This window comes from Balaenoptera borealis, assembly GCF_965194805.1.
Source record: "Balaenoptera borealis genome assembly, chromosome: 2".
Classification (NCBI taxonomy): Eukaryota; Metazoa; Chordata; class Mammalia; order Artiodactyla; family Balaenopteridae; genus Balaenoptera; species Balaenoptera borealis.
Window position 1 is genome coordinate 64,457,631 of NC_138867.1, and position 19,489 is coordinate 64,477,119.

General features: G+C 36.6%; 1 protein-coding gene across 4 annotated transcripts in view; it reads left to right on the forward strand.

Annotated features, from left to right (window-relative positions):
• The window catches only part of JMY (junction mediating and regulatory protein, p53 cofactor), a 79,342-nt gene extending 60,075 nt beyond the window's left edge, over positions 1-19,267 (forward strand). For 2 of the 4 annotated variants that reach the window (XM_082375890.1, XM_082375888.1), the window contains 4 exons: positions 6,593-6,697; positions 7,880-8,471; positions 9,533-9,840; positions 13,964-19,267. In XM_082375890.1, coding sequence (XP_082232016.1) covers positions 6,593-6,697; positions 7,880-8,471; positions 9,533-9,837 — 1,002 coding nt within the window. In that variant the 3' untranslated portion in view covers positions 9,838-9,840; positions 13,964-19,267. The remainder of the gene's footprint in view (positions 1-6,592; positions 6,698-7,879; positions 8,472-9,532; positions 9,841-13,963) is intronic. The other 2 variants (XM_082375891.1, XM_082375889.1) reach the window with 1 other exon arrangement.
• Positions 19,268-19,489: the final 222 nt, after the last annotated feature.

Genomic DNA, 19,489 nt, shown 5'->3' on the forward strand with positions numbered 1-19,489 from the left:
GTAGATGCTTTGGGTAGTATAGTCATTTTCACAATATTGATTCTTCCAATCCACGAACATGATATATCTCTCCATCTGTTTGTGTCATCTTTGATTTCTTTCATCAGTGTCTTATAGTTTCCTGAGTACAGGTCTTTTACCTTCTTAGGTAGGTTTATTCCTAGGTATTTTATTCTTTTTGTTGCAGTGGTGAATAGGATTGTTTCCTTAATTTCTCTTTCTGATCTTTTGTTTTTAGCATATAGGAATGCAAGAGATTTCTGTGCATTAATTTTGTATCCTGCAACTTTATACCAAATTCATTGATTAGCTCTAGTAGTCTTCTGGTGGCATCTTTAGAACTCTCTATGTATAGTATCATGTCATCTGCAAACAGTGACAGTTTTACTTCTTCTTTTCCAATTTGTATTCCTTTTATTTCTTTTTCTTCTCTGATTGCCGTGGCTAGGACTTCCAATACTATGTTGAATAATAGTGGTGAGAGTGGGCATCCTTGTCTCGTTCCTGATCTTAGAGGAAATGGTTTCTGTTTTTCACCATTGAGAATGATGTTTGCTGTGGGTTTGTCATATATGGCCTTTATTATGTTGAGGTAGGTTCCCTCTGTGCCCACTTTCTGGAGAGTTTTTATCATAAAAGGGTGTTGAGTTTTGTCAAAAGCTTTTTCTGCATCTGTTGAGGTGATCATATGCTTTTTATTCTTCCATTTGTTAATATGGTGTATCACATTGATTGATTTGTGTATATTGGAGAATCCTTGCATCCCTGGGATAAATCCCACTTGATCATGGTGTATGATCCTTTTAATGTGTTGTTGGATTCTGTTTGCTAGTATTTTGTTGAGGACTTTTGCATCTATATTCATCAGTGATACTGGTCTGTAGTTTTCTTTCTTTGTGACATCTTTGTCTGGTTTTGGTATCAGCGTGATGGTGGCCTTGTAGAATGAGTTTGGGAGTGTTCCTTCTGCAATTTTTTGGAAGACTTTGAGAAGGATGGGTGTTAGCTGTTCTCTAAATATTTGATAGAATTCACCTGTGAAGCCATCTGGTCCTGGACTTTTGTTTGTTGGAAGATTTTTAATCACAGTTTCAATTTCATTACTTGTGATTGGTCTGTTCATATTTTCTGCTTCTTCCTGGTTCAGTCTTGGAAGGTTATACCTTTCTAAGAATTTGTCCATTTCTTCCAGGTTGTCCATTTTGTTGGCATAGAGTTGCTTGTAGTAGTCTCTTAGGATGCTTTGTATTTCTGTGGTGTCTGTTGTAACTTCTCCTTTTTCATTTCTAATTTTATTGATTTGAGTCCTCTCCCTCTTTTTCTTGATGAGTCTGGCTAAAGACTTATCAATTTTGTTTTTCTTCTCAAAGAACCAGCTTTTAGTTTTATTGATCTTTGCTATTGTTTTCTTTGTTTCTATTTCATTTATTTCTGTTCTGATCTTTATGATTTCTTTCCTTCTACTAACTTTGGGTTTCTTTGTTCTTCTTTCTCTAGTTCCTTTAGGTGTAAGGTTAGATTGTTTGAGATTTTTCTTGTTTCTTAAGGTAGGATTGTATTGCTATAAACTTTCCTCTTAGAACTGCTTTTGCTGCATCCCATAGGTTTTGGATCATTGCGTTTTCATTGTCATTTGTCCCTAGGTATTTTTTGATTTCCTCTTTGATTTCTTCAGTGATCCCTTGGTTATTTAGTAACGTATTGTTTAGCCTCCATGTGTTTGTGTTTTTTACAGTTTTTTCCCTGTAATTTATTTCTAATCTCATAGCATTGTGGTCAGAAACGATGCTTGATATGATTTCAATTTTCTTAAATTTACCGAGGCTTGATTTGTGACCCAAGATGTGGTCTGTCCTGGAGAGTGTTACATGTACACTTGAGAAGAAAGTGTAATCTGTTATCAGATGGAATGTCCTATAAATGTCAGTTAAATCTGTCTGGTCTATTGTGTCATTTAAAGCTTGTGTTTCCTTATTAAGTTTCTGTCTGGATGATCTGCCCATTGGTGTAAGTGAGGTGTTAAAGTCCCCCACTATTATTGTGTTACTGTTGATTTCCTCTTTTATAGCTATTAGCATTTTCCTTATGTATTGAGGTGTTCCTATGTTGGGTGCATATATATTTATAATTGTTATATCTTCTTCTTGGATTGATCCCTTGATCATTATGTAGTGTCCTTCCTTGTCTCTTGTAATAGTCTTTATTTTAAAGTCTATTTTATCTGATACAAGTATTGCTACTCCAGCTTTCTTTTGATTTCCATTTGTGTGGAATATGTTTTTCCATCCCCTCACTTTCAGTCTGTATGTGTCCCTAGGTCTGAAGTGGGTCTCTTGTAGACAACATATATACAGGTCTTGTCTTTGTATCCATTCAGCCAGCCTGTGTCTTTTGGTTGGAGCATTTAATCCATTCACATTTAAGGTAATTATCGATATGTATGTTCGTATTACCATTTTCTTAATTGTTTTGGGTTCGTTTTGTAGGTCCTTTTCTTGTGTCTTCCACTTAGAGAAGTTCCTTTAGCATTTTTTGTAGAGCTGGTTTGGTGGTGCTAGATTCTCTTAGCTTTTGCTTGTCTGTAGAGCTTTTGATTTCTCTGTCAAATCTGAATGAGATCTTTTCTGGGTAGAGTAATCTTGATTGTAGGTTCTTCCCTTTCATCACTTTAAATATATCGTGCCACTCCCTCTGTCCTGTAGAGTTTCTGCTGAGAAATCAGCTGTTAAGCTTATGGGATTCCCTTGTATGTTATTTGTCGTTTTTCCCTTGTTTTTTTAAATAATTTTTCTTTGTCTTTAATTTTTGTCAGTTTGATTACTATGTGTCTTGGCGTGTTTCTCCTTGAATTTATCCTGCCTGGGACTCGTTGTGCTTCCTGGACTTGGGTGGCTGTTTCCTTTCCCACGTTAGGGAAGTTTTCGACTATGATCTCTTCAAATATTTTCTCAGGTTCTTTCTCTCTCTCTCCTCCTTCTGGGACCCCTATAATTAGAATGTTGGTGCGTTTAATGTTGTCCCAGAGGTCTCTTAGGCGGTCTTCATTTCTTTTCATTCTTTTTTCTTTATTCTGTTCCGCGGCAGTGAATTCCACCATTCTGTCTCCCAGGTCACTTATCCGTTCTTCTGCCTCAGTTATTCTGCTATTGATTCCTTCTAGTGTATTTTTCATTTCAGTTTTTGTATTCTTGGTTTGTTCTTTAATTCTTCTACATCTTCGTTAAATATTTCTTGCATCTTCTCGAACTTTGCCTCCATTCTTTTTCCAAGGTCCTGGATCATCTTCACTGTCATTATTCTGAATTCTTTTTCTGGGAGGTTGCCTATCTCCACTTCATTTAGTTGATTTTCTGGGGTTTTATCTTGTTCCTTCATCTGGTACATAGTCCTCTGCCTTTTCATTTTGTGTATCTTTCTGTGAATGTGGTTTTCATTCCACAGGCTGCAGGATTATAGTTCTTCTTGCTTCTGCTGTCTGCCCTCTCAATAATTGATACGTTAATAGTATTGAGTCTTCCTATACATGAACAAGGAATATCTCTTTATTTAGTTCTTCTTTGATTTTTTTTCTAAGAGTTATAGCTTGCCTCATTGATCTTGTTCACATTTTATTAGATTTATAGCTAAATTTATCTTATCTGCTTTTTGGGGTGTGGTAATGTAAATAGTATTGTAGGGGTTATATAAAAGGTTCATAATTCTAGTGTTTCATTGCTGTTACATTAGAAAGCAGTTGGCTTTTATATGTCAACCCTGTACCTTGCAATCTTGTTATAATTGTGTATTAGTTCTAGTAGCTTTTTTGGTTGTTCTTTGAGATTTTCTACATAGACAATCAGGTCATATGCAAATAAAGGCAGTTTAGTTCTTTTGTAGCAGTCTGTATACCTTTTACTTGCTCTTCTTATTGTGTTAGCTAGGATTTCCAGTAGGGTGTTGAAAAAGAGTGGTGGGAGGAGACTTCTTTGTCTTTTCCTGGTCTTAAGAAAGCTTCTAATTTGTTGTGATTAAGAATGATGTTAGCTGCTGTAGGGGTTTTGATGTTATCCTTCTAGCTCATTTCAGCACATATTAGCTAAAAACTCTTGAATTTAAACACGTAAGAGTAGCCAGACTACCCGTAAACTGTAAGATTCATCTTAAATCAACAGCAAATTTATTGTATTTTTATTGTTCAGTACTGTTTTCATGGTCCAGGAACTGCTTTGTAAGGAAAGTCAGACTGTGGGCCAGCTTAAGAGTTAGATGAATAAGAATGCCTCCTACTCTCACCATCGGCCCCTACGCTGTCAGCTTTAAACTCCACACTTAGAATGCGTTCCTTATTGCGTGAAGGTTTTGGATTCTGATAAAATGCCAATATTTTTATGGATGGAGGAACTAATTAGCCTTTTAGAATGAATGAGTATCAAATCCTTTCTCAAAGAGTTTTACGTGGCAAAGATGAGTAAAAAGAGGAAATTGATATTTGGGGAAATCTCAAAGATGAATGTCATTTGCCTTATAATTTTGCCTACTACCGACTTTGGGTGGAATACCTCACTGTAGGAGAATGAATCCATTAATCATCAATTCTTAACATGCAAAGCTAGAGGAAAATGAAAGTTGGCTTAGATCAAATCTGGCTTTAAACCACCTTTATCACACACACGAGTGTACAGCTCATAAGTTTTCATTTTCACTAGATGAACATATGCATACAACTAGCACCCAGCTTGTTAAACAATGTTAACAGAAACTCAAAGCCCCTTGTGTCACCATCTAGTAAGTATTCCCTCCCCACCTCCCCTCCACAAAAGGGTAAATTATCTTCGTTAAATAACTTTCCCCTAGCTAGCCAGAGGGGGAGAGGTGATATTCACCCCAGGCCTGTTACTCACTAGGCTCTTAAATACAGTACTGTGCTCTATGAAAAGTCCATACAAACCCATCAGTTCATGCCTGAACATGTCTGAAACTTTCTCTTTCCATTTGGGATCTTTTAGATAATAGTATGATCTGACTCTGGTTATACCGGCTGACAGACCAGCAAAATGATTGATCAGTTTTATTTCTGAACTTCACATTCAGCTATTTGTATACTATGTTTAGAGATGCAGATTCAGAGTTTGAAAATGCTGAATATCTCTTAGACAACTAATTTTTTTCTCAAGTACTAAGCACTATTTTCATTAGATAAAACACTCGATAAGTATAGAAAACTCTCTTCATCTCTGAGCCAGTGCTACTCGATAGGCCTTAGAAGACCCTTTGTCCCTGAGTATCCCATGGCATGTATCCCAGTGTGGGAAAGTACAAGCTCACTCCCAATTCCAGGTGGTTACCAGATGTAAATATGAGATTTTTTCAGTTCCTTCCTTTTTGTTGGCTCAGCTATGTGAATGGAACTGAGTATGCAGTAGGGGTGAGGAGTTGGGATAAGTTCTTGCCTCACTGTGTCCTTGAGCCATTCTGGGCTTTCCTCTGTAAAGGACAGAATCTACATGGGACGTTTATTTCTTTTTAATGAAGAGCTCAGGTCGTATCTTCTTTAATTTCCCATCTGGAAACCTTTAGGATTATATATAGCAATCTGGGACTGTTACTGAGAAATACCTGATTTTTTATCTACTAATAAATGGCCTTTTTGACCTCTTAAGACTCCCCAAGGGAGAGCTCTCTAAAGGGAAAAGATCTTCTTGACCTGCCATAAGAAGAGATGGAAGAATGTTCATCTTTACTCACCCTTGGCACACCCCTGCACCCTGACCATGAGTTCCATGGGCTGATTTATATACAAAGGGTTCAACCCACCTCACCAAGAGATAGAAAGTGGAACCGATCTGTATTGTATGTGATATAGTTACATCTCTCTGGGGACGTGGTTGGCCATCGTGGCACTCTGCAGTGCATTCCCTAATTGGTAACTACCTGTCTGTCACCTGACCCTCAGTAGTGAGGTTGTCAAAAGCACTACTTCCACTCTTTATCCTCCTGCCAAGAATGCCACTTTCTTTCCTTTAGAAAGAGCAATTCGTGTTTAACTTGGCCAACATTGGGTGGGTGGTGATACTGTTAATCCAGTTTGGGAATACAAAATCAAAGAGGTTTGGGATTGGGGAATGGGAAGGAAAAAAATTTAATGAGGTATTAAAACACACACTTAGATTTGTGGCAAGAGGAACAGGTTCAGTAATAGTAGACATTATCTGCAGAACATCAGGCTTAACCCGTATATAATATCTAAATTACCAAACAAGTGGTTGTTTTTTGTTTTTAAGGTCAACTATTTGAGTTAGCAGAATATAGCAGTTACAAGTATTGCATAATAAAATTGTTCAAGCCAGAACCCCAAAGATGAAACATTTTTCAGTTCAGAGAAAATATTTACTTTACAGAGTAAACATCTTTTAATTGGTAGGTCATGCAGAAAGTGAAACAACAATATCATTTCAATTAAAACTGATAGTGTTTCATGCCACAAAACAATGCTAAATACATCATTCTTTGGAGTAATCCAGCTTACATATTGGGAGAACTCTCTTTTTTTCTATTAATGATAAAATATAATGGGACACATCGTAATGGAATTACTCTTTTTTTTTTTTACCAGAAAAGAGAAAAATTACATGATGAAGAAGAAAGAAAAAGTGCCTGGGTTAGCCAAGAAAGACAAAGAACACTGGATAGACTTCGAACCTTTAAACAGGTAGTAAAAGTATGGTCAATTTATTATTTTTCATTGCTTTTTAAACAGAGCTACATATATACTCCTATTGTAAGATTTCTTTTATGAGAAAAACTTGATTGTCCCTTTATTATCTAGAAAACAATTTTAGTTATGGCAGTCCTTGGCTTACCACTTCAGCGATAGGAGAGGAATGGTCAGGGCCTCTGGGAAGCCTGGATTCCTCTTGAATTTAATAAAGTTAGTTCACAACTGACTATCCATTTTAAGCATCAACTTGTTATTAATTCTGTGTACATCAACACTGTGGTAATAATCTGACCAATGGCATAATTAGAGGGTGGATCAACATACGTGAGAAATGCTTCAGCAGTTCTCTTGCCAGGCTTATCCATGACTCTGGACACTGACATCACAGCAGCTAAGCATTTCCTTGGAATGTGCTTAAACTAGGTAGTTCTGGTTCTTAGCAGCACTCAAGAGCCTTACTTCTACTCTTTATTCTGAGGAGTCTCCTTATAGGTGAAGGGAGCTTTTGATCAAGTGAAAGAGTGGGGGTGGGTGGGAATGGGGTCCTTAACACAAGGATAAGCTTTGTGTTAAGAAAATATTGTCTGCCAGATGCATTAATGCTAGGTTTTACCATAGTAAAAGAATGAGAGTTCTGTGTATCAGTACTCCAAAAAATTTTATTCGTTCTCCTTCTATTCTATCATTAAATGCATATATTGTTTTCAGAGCTTTAAAAAATGCCATGTTACCCTTTGAAGAACATTAATGTTTTAATTTTTTATCTGTAAGCATTTGAAAATACATGTAAGAATCTAAGAATAGTTTTTTAGCTTTCTGCATACCAATAGCATATATATGTTTGACATCATTTGTTTCGTATTTTACACTGCTGCTATTTTTCCATTTAAATTAGTACTTTTATTCACTAAGGATCTTTTCTTTAATCATGTGGTAATTCTGAACAGTTGACCTCTTAAGTGGATAAGAGGGGAGAAGGATTTGATGATAAGCAAATAATAAAGAATTTGGTGATAATTATTTGTAAGGTATTATTATATTTTGGTATTTTGGTTTTCAGTATATTTTCCCTGAAAAATCACAAAAGCTCTAAAATAAAATCTTGCGTTGGAGGGAGAAAATAAACAGCCATTTGTTCATAAATTATAATCTAACCAGTTATAATAACTTCTGATTTCTTAGAGATACCCAGGCCAGGTCATACTTAAATCAACCAGATTGCGACTGGCTCATGCAAGAAGAAGAAGTGCAGGCAGTCCCGTGTCCTGTGAAGACCAGTGCGACCCTCTGCCAGGAGCGCTACAGGTAGAAGAGAAAAGTGAGGGAGTGGAGGAAGGAAGGGGCAAGCTCAAGTCATCACAGACAACAGAAGCCCAAAACCTCACACAGCTTGAAGACAATTCATCAGCACAACTTGAAGCTACTTTGTTACCTCCCGGTGGTGTTACCTCTGAGCTGCCTCCCGCCGTATCTCCTCCACTTCTGAGCAAGATTGACCCTAAACCAGGTTCTGCCACAGCAGATCCACTCCCCCCACCTCTTCCTCCGGCACCTCCCCCGCCACCTCCTCCTCCCCCGCCGCCACCGCCTCTGCCTGTCGGAAAGGACGGCGCCCCAGAGACACTGGAGAAAGGTCTGCCTAGAGTGGAGGGGAACGAGAAGAGGATCCCAAAGTCAGCTAGTGCCCCCTCAGCACACCTCTTCGACAGCAGCCAGCTTGTCAGTGCCAGGAAGAAGCTCAAAAAGACTGCTGAAGGTTTGCAGAGGAAGAGAGGTGAGTTAAAAAAAAAAAAGATTTTTGAGTTCATCTGTTGACTGAGGCATGTAGTTAAAGGACTGTTTATTTCCTAGGACATTACAAAGCTTTAAACATTTTATTTTTGGACATTATTTGCTAGCAAACAGGTTTTCAGGGTCTCAGCATGGCAGAATTCTTACCAACACATGTTTGCAAATGTGTACAGACACAAATATGGACCTGCTTGCGCTCTTAGGGATGCTTTTTAAATTATATCTTTTGACTTGATCTATTTGGTAACATGTATTAGGTGGCTCCTTTTGTGTTAGAATATGATTTTAAATCTCAGAAATACAAGAAAAGGGAAGCTATCTGGTCAGGAGAACATTGGCAAAACCATGTAACATTTGGCTACATATTTATTGAGGACCCTGGCATATCTTGTATAAAGAAGCAAAGAAGAATAGGGAGTAATATGTATAATTTATTGCATGTCAGATATGCCTTAATAAAGATTTTTTTGAAACAGCAAATAAATTTGGCCCTTAGGAGCTTTAGCATTCACAGAGAGAACATTTTATTTGTATATTACAATTTAATCTGAGAGACCATCCTATAAAATATTTCTTACCATAGCCCAAGTGGAATTTCATATGTAAAGCAGTTATTAAAGAAAAACACACACACACACAGTCACCATAATGAATCAGAATTTAATTTTTTAAAATTAAATGTGCAGTCCAGTCACTGTCTGAATTTAGATTGGACTTTTGCATTATGGAAACTCTTTAGGAGTCTCACCCATAATAATACTAAAGATCACCCCCCAGCCCCCAGTCTGCTCACTTCTCTCACATGGGAAATGATAGGAATACCAGTAATGCCTGACATGGAATTTGGGTCTTGGAATTTTTTTTTTTTTTTTTAAACAAGCATAATTAGTATCCCCTGTGTTCTGGCATGTTCTGTCCATGCTTCATGGTCCCTTCTGTAGATGTGTTTTTAGCATCCTGGGCTATCACAGTCCTAAAGTCTGGAGGTTACACAGTTCCTGACTCTTAAGTGCAATCATAATTGTTCTCTTTCATTTTCTAAAGTGAGCTCACCCATGGATGAGGTGCTGGCTTCCTTGAAGCGTGGTAGTTTTCATCTGAGAAAGGTTGAACAGCGAACTCTGCCTCCTTTTCCTGATGAAGATGATAATAATATCTTGGCACAAATAAGGAAGGGGGTAAAATTGAAGAAGGTACAGAAGGAAGTCTTGAGAGAATCCTTCACGCTTCTGCCCGACACGGACCCTCTAACACGGAGCATCCATGAAGCTCTTAGAAGAATCAAAGAAGCATCCCCTGAGTCAGAGGATGAAGAGGAGGCTTTGCCTTGCACAGACTGGGAAAACTAACAAGTAAATGGTCTTACTTTTCTTCAGTAGTGTTCAGTAATACAGCTTTTGTATTGGATGATGAGGTCTGTTATATTTCATTGAATCTGAGGTTCATTATTTATTATACAGCTCAGTTATAGCCTGGATCATAACTTCAGGTTTTACTTCTGTAGTTTCTGGAAACATAACAAAAAAAGTACTTTACAGAGATGTTCCTGGGTAAATGCTGTGTTTTTTTATATCCTGCTCATTAAAAATTTCTTCAGTACAAGCTATATCCCAAGTAAAAAGGATAGTCTTATTCTAGTAAAGTGACAGCCTTATTCTAGCTTCAAAAAAACAGAAAAGGCTTTTTCTAACTTAGGTATTTCAGTTGCAAACTGTTATGCATATTGAATTTTGATGCTTTGTTAGCTGCCCACAAGGGAATCTAGAAAAGTCATTGCATTGTCAGATTATTTAGCTTTCTAAGCCTTTAAAGTTTATCATTTAGGGCTTATTGTAATTACTGCATTGTCTAGATAAAATGGCAGCTGACATATATAAAATGGCAGCTGACATAATATACATATCTTATTGAGTCCCCTGTGGGAATTGGTACACATTTGGCATTCTCCCAAGGTAATACAGAGTTGTCCCCCACTACGCTTTAATAAGCTAATTTATATAGTTATGTGGCACAAATTATGCTAAATACATAGAATTGGTAAAGATAACACATGCTATAAATCAAATAGTATATCGAATTGCTGATGACCATAACTGAAATATTATTTGTGCAGAATATAAAGTATGCAAATATATTCTACTAATCATTATGCTCTTTTTTTTTTTTTAAGTGGGAATTATTTATTTATTTATGTATTTATTTATGGCTGTGTGGGGTCTTCGTTTCTGTGCCAGGGCTTTCTCTAGTTGCGGGAAGCGGGGGCCACTCTTCATCGCGGTGCGCGGGCCTCTCACTATCGCAGCCTCTCTTGTTGCGGAGCACAGGGTCCAGACGTGCAGGCTCAGTAGTTGTGGCTCACGGGCTTAGTTGCTCCACGGCATGTGGGATCCTCCCAGACCAGGGCTTGAGCCCGTGTCCCCTGCATTGGCAGGCAGATTCTCAACCACTGCGCCACCAGGGAAGCCCTCATTATGCTCTCTTGATAGAATATGTATCTATGGGCTTTACTAAAGGGGGAAGTAGGTGGGAGTAGGTAAAGGAAGAATCACTGTGCCTGATCTTAAGAACTACCAGGGGGAGCTTATTAAAAATGCATATTCATGGCCTTCACTCCCAAAGATTCTGAAAGAGTAGAACTGAGTAGAACTATATGTAGGCATACATCTGGATTTTAAAGACTTATTACAAAAAGATAAAAGAAAACCCAGAAACTGTGTCATTAGTTTTTAAAATATTGATTAAATGTTGGAAGATACTATTTTGGATATATCAGAATATTACTAAAAGCAGATTTTACCCTTTTGGGCATGGGTCCATCAGGAAAATGTGCCGATTCCACACTCCCCAACTCCACCCCTCCCCACCAGCATCTGCACTGTAGCTTAACAGAAAGCATGAAAAATCTTGATAAGTGGTTGGGTGTTAACTTTAATGTGCTCTAACCAACATTTGATAGGAACACTGTCTGCCATGGCCATGGGTCTTGGGACTGTTGGCACCCTTTTTTCCTGTTAGTCGTAGAGGCCTTAATTATCGGTCACTTACTGTTTTTGGATCCCCAAATAATTTCAAACTATTTGTGCTTGTACATATGTACACCATGCTTTGTAGAGGAATGTAAATGTGTCCACTCAAGTGTGTGAGTGTGTCTAGAGACTCAGGTGTGCCTGACTGGGACTCTTTCCCACACTGGATGACTGTAGATTGTGTCCCACTTCACAGTGCTTGCTACCTCTTGCCTTGTCCCCTTCAGCATGTAGCTTCTCAGTAAACCCCTAAACCTATGCCAAAAACTACCATGTTGGCACTGATTAGGTAATCCCAGTGCTGGACCTTCACATAAGCATGCATTTCATATATTCAAGTAGCTGGGATGTTATTTATAGCTTTTGGCTTCTAATTTAACCTTATGTCAGGTGTTAAGAATATGTCCATAATGAATACCACTCTGAAAATTGCCTAAAACCTTCCCTTTTTTTGGCTGATTGTTCATGGCTGGTGTATGTAGTATAATGTTGAGAGGAACAATGAAATACTGCCAGAAAATGCATGCACTGGGATAGTGGCAAAGTCACTGAAGACTAAATGTATCCTACACCAGAAGCAAACCAGACTAGTTGTGATCCCTGCCAGCTGAGCAGCCATTGATAAAGAGCTATCTATCACTGCCTGTGTGTGGTCTTAGGGAGTCTTTTTTTTTCTTTTTTTAATATTTTATTTATTTATTTATTTATTTATTGGTCTGTGCTGGGTCTTAGTTGCGGCATGCGGGATCTTTTTAGCTGTGGCATGCAGGCTCTTAGTTGTGGCATGCAGGATCTAGTTCCCTGACCAGGGGTTGAGCCCGGGCCCCCTGCACTGGGAGCGTGGAGTCTTAACCACTGAACCACCAGGGAAGTCCCTAGGAAGTCATTTTTTAAAGGCTCTGAACTTTTAGACACTTTTCTACAGATGGCTAAAAAGGGTGTAATTTGTATTTCCTATTAATTGGTTTCTTTCTTATAGATTCAAAATAATTAATGTAATTACATACTTGTTTTTGAAGAACTAATTTCTTAAAACTTCATGAAATAAAAACTGAAGGTCCTGGACATGTTCAGCCTCATCCTCCTCTAAAAACTCATCTCAGACCAGCCGTAGGTAATAGTGTCTTTGAAGGGGATTTCTAAACATAAGGAAATATATGTAATTGTATAGGCTTTTTATTATTTCTAACTTGTTTCCTGTGGGGTCCTTCTTAAACTCATAAGTAACTATAATGATGGTGTCCAACAGAAATATAATGTGAGCCACATTAAAAAAGTTAAAAGTGATGGGTGAAATTGATTCTAGTAATATTTTACTAAATGATATATCCAAAAGAGTATCTTGTCAATATCAAATTCCACATTGTAGTTTACTTTTTTTTTTTTTTTTGGGTACTGAGTCTTCAAAATCCAGTGAGTATTTTACACTTACTAGTAGCACCATCTCAATTTGGATGCCAAGTATTCATTGGTTAAATTGAATAGTCGTACCAAAACAACCAAGTTGTGCTTAATGGAAAAGTATTTTTTACAAAGTTTTAGATTTTAATTTAAGTCCAATTCAAATCAGTTTCTCAGTCACGCTGGACATATTTCAAGTGCTCAAAAGCCACATGTCAGCTTTTATCTGACAAGTAGGCCATATATATGTTTCTCCTGTGCTGTGGGTCAGTGCATGGATCTCGAACACAACTATTTTGAATTTTACAAAGTCCTCGTAAAATCATCCATTTAAAGACAGTACTAGCTCTGTCCTCTAAATCTCAATTATAATGACAACTCTCTCTGGTGTATTTTAAACTTGCCATTTGATAGTTCTTATTATACTGGCAGTTTTGAGGCAAAGATTTTAGATTGTATTTATCTTTTTAGTGTATAGTTTTGACATAAAATGTTAAGAGTAAAAGGAAGAAAAGTGAAAGTGAATCTAACGTACAACCTTTTTAAAAAACTCTTTTCCCCAGCTTTATTGAGAATAATTGGCATACATCACTGTATAAGTTTAAGGCGTACAGCATGATGGTTTGATTTACATATATTGTGAAATGATTACCACAGTAGGTTCAGCCAACATCCATCTTAAAGAAAAGAAAGAAAAAGGAGAAAAAAAACATTTTCCTGTGATGAGAACTCTTTAGGATTTACTCTCTTAGCTACTTTCCTGTATGTCACACAGCAGTGTTAACTATAGTCATCTTGACATATGACTTTTTAACAGTGATCAAAATCAAAATCCATGTTCAAATTTTGTTTTAATTTTTTTTTAAGAATACAAACATATCCTTTTGTAAGATTTTTTTATATAACATCTATATAGAAAGGTCATTTGAAAGAAAAAACCATCAGTGTTCATACCGGATTTTGTGAAAGGTATGAGGGAATATATATACATACTGTCTTTAATAGGCTGTCCTTTTTAACATACAGTATTACTTTTGTTTGTAAACAGGTGACTCAACAGAACGAAAAAAATACCTACAGTTGAACATCGGCTCTTACAAAATTGTAAACGTGGTTCCACAATTGGATTCCATTAGATCCAAAGTGTATTGGCTCAGTGGTGTGAAAAGGGAAGCACAATCGGCAAGTTACCACTTTTCCAGTCATCCCAACAGATGGTGGTTAACATGAGTTTTAGATGTGCAGTGTTCCTGACTGCAACGGAGAAAAGGCCTTGTGAAGATTCCTGTTTTTTAAGCACCTTCCCCACCTGTCTACCCATTTACATCCTTGTAGTGGCCAGTAAAGCTAGGGGTCGCTATGAGTTGGAAGAACACTGGGTTGACAGATCTACTGTGAGCTGCGTTGAGATTCCTTTGAAATCCATCGTTCAGTGCACTGAATAGTCGTCTGCCCAAAATACAGAGCTTCTTCCATATCAGCTTAAATAGTGTGACATTCTGAAAAAGAAGTTAATCATGATAGCTATAGGGCAGGAATTGGAAGAAATCAGATGGAAATGCACTGATAATTCCCACATTACTCATCTCCAAAGGAATTTTCATAAAGATGTTCTACAACATCTGAAAAGATACATAACCATGGAGATACACCTATAAATGTGTTTACCACAACGTGATGCATTTAACATGGCCTATTTTTAGAAGCCCACACACTTACAATTTGTAAGGTTTCAGAGTAAAAATTTCCATGCTTTTAAATAGCCCTTCATAACTGTGAATTTATAATAGTTTGAATTTTATGTGCAGCATTGTTTATGAGAAGCAATACTTTGTAATTTGATATTTCAAATTATTTTTAGTCTTTTTGTTTGAACTATTGCTTGATTACTATAACTCAACATGACTTTCCTATTGAGAATCAAAAATCAGGATTCAATAGTAGGAATGCAGATCTTAAGTCTTTTTTAACATGCACCATTTGTTTTTATTTTTATGCTCCACAATGGAAAAAAAAAAAACATGCTCTACAAATGTACAGAAAGTAGACAGGCAGAAAAGCCTCTTTGGCTGGCATTTCACTATCTTCACATGCTTGGAGTTGAATTTTGGGAGACAGCCTTTGTTATCGTCACTAAATTCTTAAACATACGTATGTAGCTCTAGGTGCTGATTTTGCTGTAATGGAGTCCTGAAGAATGCATGGAGCCGATACTAATTCTCAGCAGGACTGTTGTGGGCTTGAATGAAGGTAGATATGTTGGACCCAGTTTACAGTACTCTGTAGAGTGTAATTCTGTGTAAGACAGGTCTTGACCATTATATGAATGGCTGACATACCAAAATGAACTTTATTTCTTATGAGGCAGTTCTCTGGCCTAGACCCAGAAAGCAGTCCTGAAGTAAAAGCCCTCAAATGTATCTGAATTAGTGATCCTGAAGGAAAAAAATGCTCGCACCTTTGTTACTTGAAAATGTTATTTCCTTTGAAATAATTATGGAGAAAATTTTCTGGCAACAGGTTATATAAAACAAAATCTGCTTAAATGTTGACTATGTTTATTGATGAGAATATGAGCATTTTCACAATATATTGGCTTTATTCTAGCATCATTCTTACACCTTGTCTGAGAATATTAGAAATACAGATCTAATATAAAGTTAATGTCAATCCCCTGATTACAGTGGGGATGGGTTGTAGATTTTTGTAACACACCTTCAGTAATGCATTGAAACATGCCTTTTAACCTAAAGAATGATTGATTTGATTGATATATTTGAAAAAAATTTTAAAGCAAATTTGCAAATCTTAAATCATGTATCGATTTTATGCCTTTGGATGCTTGTTCATAACGGTTTTTTCAGTTTTGTTTCATTTACTGACATTTAGAAAAATATAGGAGGATCTTATGTCATTATTGACAGCAGAAGCACTGGAACCTTAATATGTCTAGAGGAAATTGCTACCCACTTAGTGTTGCAGCCGGGATTCCATTAAGAGACAATGCTCACTTTTAAAGGGTCCTATAATCTGTTTTGCTGAGCCATGTTGTAATAAGTCTCTAGCAAAGAATGCAGGGTGTTCAGATCTGCATGAATCCTTCAGGAGTGCATCCACAGCTGGAAGCGTACCCCACCACAGCACTCCTTGAAGGTTGTCCTCACACTTGTAGAGCCTCACTAGCAACCCCTATGCTCATTCTCTGGTAGCAACTTTCTCTCCAACACATCCACTTCCCTTCCTCTGGATTCAGGTTCCTCCTTCCACAAAATTACATGTTACTATAGGTCATCAACCTTTGGAGTTCTCACAAATATTAGAATTTCAGATAACTACAGTCCATGTGTCCAGTTGAATCTACATGATAATTAAAAAGCAGTTTCAGAGCCCAACAAAAATTGTATAAGCATGGTTTCCTTCTTATCCTTGCCCCTAATAAAATGAGCATCTTTGTCCTTAGTATAAAATTTGTATATATTGTTATGATGGTACTTATATATGATCATGTTTCCAGTTCCAAATTTGCCTGTACTACTTATATGGTTTAAAATACTTGACAGTTATATTTCTGTTAATGTATCATTTCTGTATCAAGAATCTACAAACAGCTGCTTGCTTATGCTGAATCAATTTAGAAGTTAATTTACCAATCTCGTCTCAACTGCAGTATACTTAAAATAGGGAAACAAGTAGATGATGACTTGGATGTTTGGTGGTTAATGTTACTGCTCACTTGAATGTCAATTTTGAATATTTCTTCTACTAATACAACTAAAATTATGTATATATAATCAATGTGGCCTGTATAGAAAAGGTATTCCTAATGATTTAAAATCCTGGTGGTACTGTAGGGTAGCAGTCTGAGGAGGAAATACCTGGCTAAAGAGGAATTTTAAAAGATGAGAATTGCTCACTTCATGTATATTTTATAGGCTTATTGAGTTTGTGAGCAGTGTAAAAACAATCATTCTTTAGTTCTTCATTGTGGAACTGAGACAGTTCTATAAAATGCACAGCTGTAACAGTTGATCAGGTGTAGTATTTCCACAGTGAGAATATGGGGGCTTTTCTCATTATGCGAACCCACAGAAAATTTTCTACTCTGTATAATGGGGGTGGGGGGAGCCTTGTTTCTACGAAGCTGAACTATGTAGCAATATTTGTTAACATGTGGCATGATGTCTCTATGTCATAAAATGTGATGTGTTAGATTGTAAAGCATACTTTGGCCATAGCAGACACTAAGAATTAAAACTCTTGTATCAGTGGGACAAAAATCAATGGGCAGTACCCTCTCTGTTCGGAATGGGACCAGTATACAATTAATACAATTTAAATTTATACATTTCCTAAGACTCCATTTTTAAATTACGTTCATTGCGTGTGTGCATAAGGAAAGCTTTTCTTTCACTAAATACAAGCTTGTTTTTTTAACCTTTATAAGTTAATTATTATGTACTTAACATCAGATACCAACCTGTAAAGTGCTAATGGGTCCCTAAAGGCCTTATCAGGGAGTTGAAATTTCATATACTTATACCAGGTTATTTGTAAAAAGTCTTTTTGAACAGCTGTAAAACATTTAAAAACTGTGGCAGATGCATTGTTAACATGCATCCATTTGATAGTGAAAGCAGAAACCTGAACACGTTTTACCTAACTCTTGCACTGAATTTAAATAATATAAAATTAAATGTGCATTTTAAATAGATTTTATTTCCCATTTATTGCTTAGCATAGAAGAACAACTATGCTTAGTGTTAGAGGATTGACCACAAGATTGATTTTTAGATGGAAGAGAGGTAAGAAAGTAGAAGCACCTTACTATTGGAGCATGTTGCATTCATTTAGTGCTACTGAACAATTCAGTAGTTATTTCTGAACTTTGCTGCAAAGTGCTCTTTATTTAAAGCACATTAAAGTCTCTGCTTAATTGCTTTGTAAAATGAAGCAATGGTATTTTTTATCCTATAAATATAGTCTAATTTAAAAGTTTTTCTTACAAAATGAGTTTATATTATTGCCTAAACTATCATCTATGTAAAGGATTTTTAAAAGCAAAAGGGAGTCTGGATTCCGTGTGTGTGTGTGTGTGTGTGTGTGTCTGTCAGTCTGTTATAAATGTTTGCCCATTATTTCAAAGATATGTTCATTCTAAAATTTTCTGTTTTACCCACAGTAAATGTTCAGCTTGGTATTTGAGGGACTTAATTGGTGGAAATCCAAATTCATGTGTCTCTCCCCTTCTCCAGACACATTTATTATGCCACTGTAAGGTGCATGTACAGAAAATACTTCTGAGGCTGATATATTAAATATTTTATCAATGTTATGCTGAATCTCAAAGCAGTCATTTATTTTGAGGGTTAAGAGAAAGTTTTGGGTTTTTTGGTCAGGTATGACTAAGAGAGGCTCCAACTGGTGAGTTAAGGAAAGTCTGTGGTAAGTGATTTGAGATGTATACTAAAAAGGTGTGGGTGTTGGTTAAAGAGTTCAATTTTAACAAGGGAAGTTTTTTTTTCTTTAATTTGCATGTTCTATGGTTAACTATCAAAGAGTGCAACAGGTTATTCCAGCTTTTCCGAGTACTAATTATATTGGTTTTAAGAATTCTTCGTAATCACAAGATGACATTTTCCCTTCATTTGTGACCAAAGAAGGGTAGACAGTACAACCCATGCAAGTGACTTCTGACTTCTTCGACTTGGACAGAATCCCCACTGTTCCATTGAATTTCTTATTGTACTATATGTCTTGCAAAGTGTGAAACCATAATACATAATTTATGAAAAATCGAAGGCTACAGATCCTTTTGCATGAATAAAAGCCCATTAGGGTGAATGAAACTGATATGTTCTTTTAGGTTTTCTGGTTAAATGAAAATTTTAATGGCAAACCAATTCACCACTTACTAGCTTTGTGCAATATTAAGCAAAACACTAGCACACTGTGCTTGGCTTTTCAGGATGGCTTTAACACCGTTACACTAAATGGACAGTGTGCAAAATGTAAGTGACAACTCTTGCAAATTTACAGTACTTAAATATGCTCAGTTAACATTCTAAAGTATTAAAAGTACAAAGAAAAAAAACTAAGCAAGCATTTAGAGCAATACTATGAAATCTCCAATAATGGTTTTGACTGTTGCCTTTTGCTCTTTAGTGCAACTTTCTGCATTGTAATTATTGTATCGCTTTGTATTTCATGTTTTTTACACCCACGACTTCAAAGTACTTGTACACTAAGTATTGCAATCACCTTTCTCTTCTTGTACATGCAATATAACAACATACAGTTTTGGTGCTTAACAATATTCCTTTTTTTCTTTAATAAAAGATATTTATTGAGTTAAGCTCATTTTGTTTGTTTAAAATAGCAATGGTGGTATATAATGTCACTTCATTTCTAATAAGAAGGAGCATAGCAAGTTGTGCATTTGTTACAACATGATGAACAGGATTCAGACTCTCCACCCCTGTACTTCTGCCTCTTCCCGACCACTGTTGGTAACAAAATATGGTTTAGAAATGTTGACCTCCAAAGTTGGAAGGTCCTTAAATGCCTTTCATTTTAG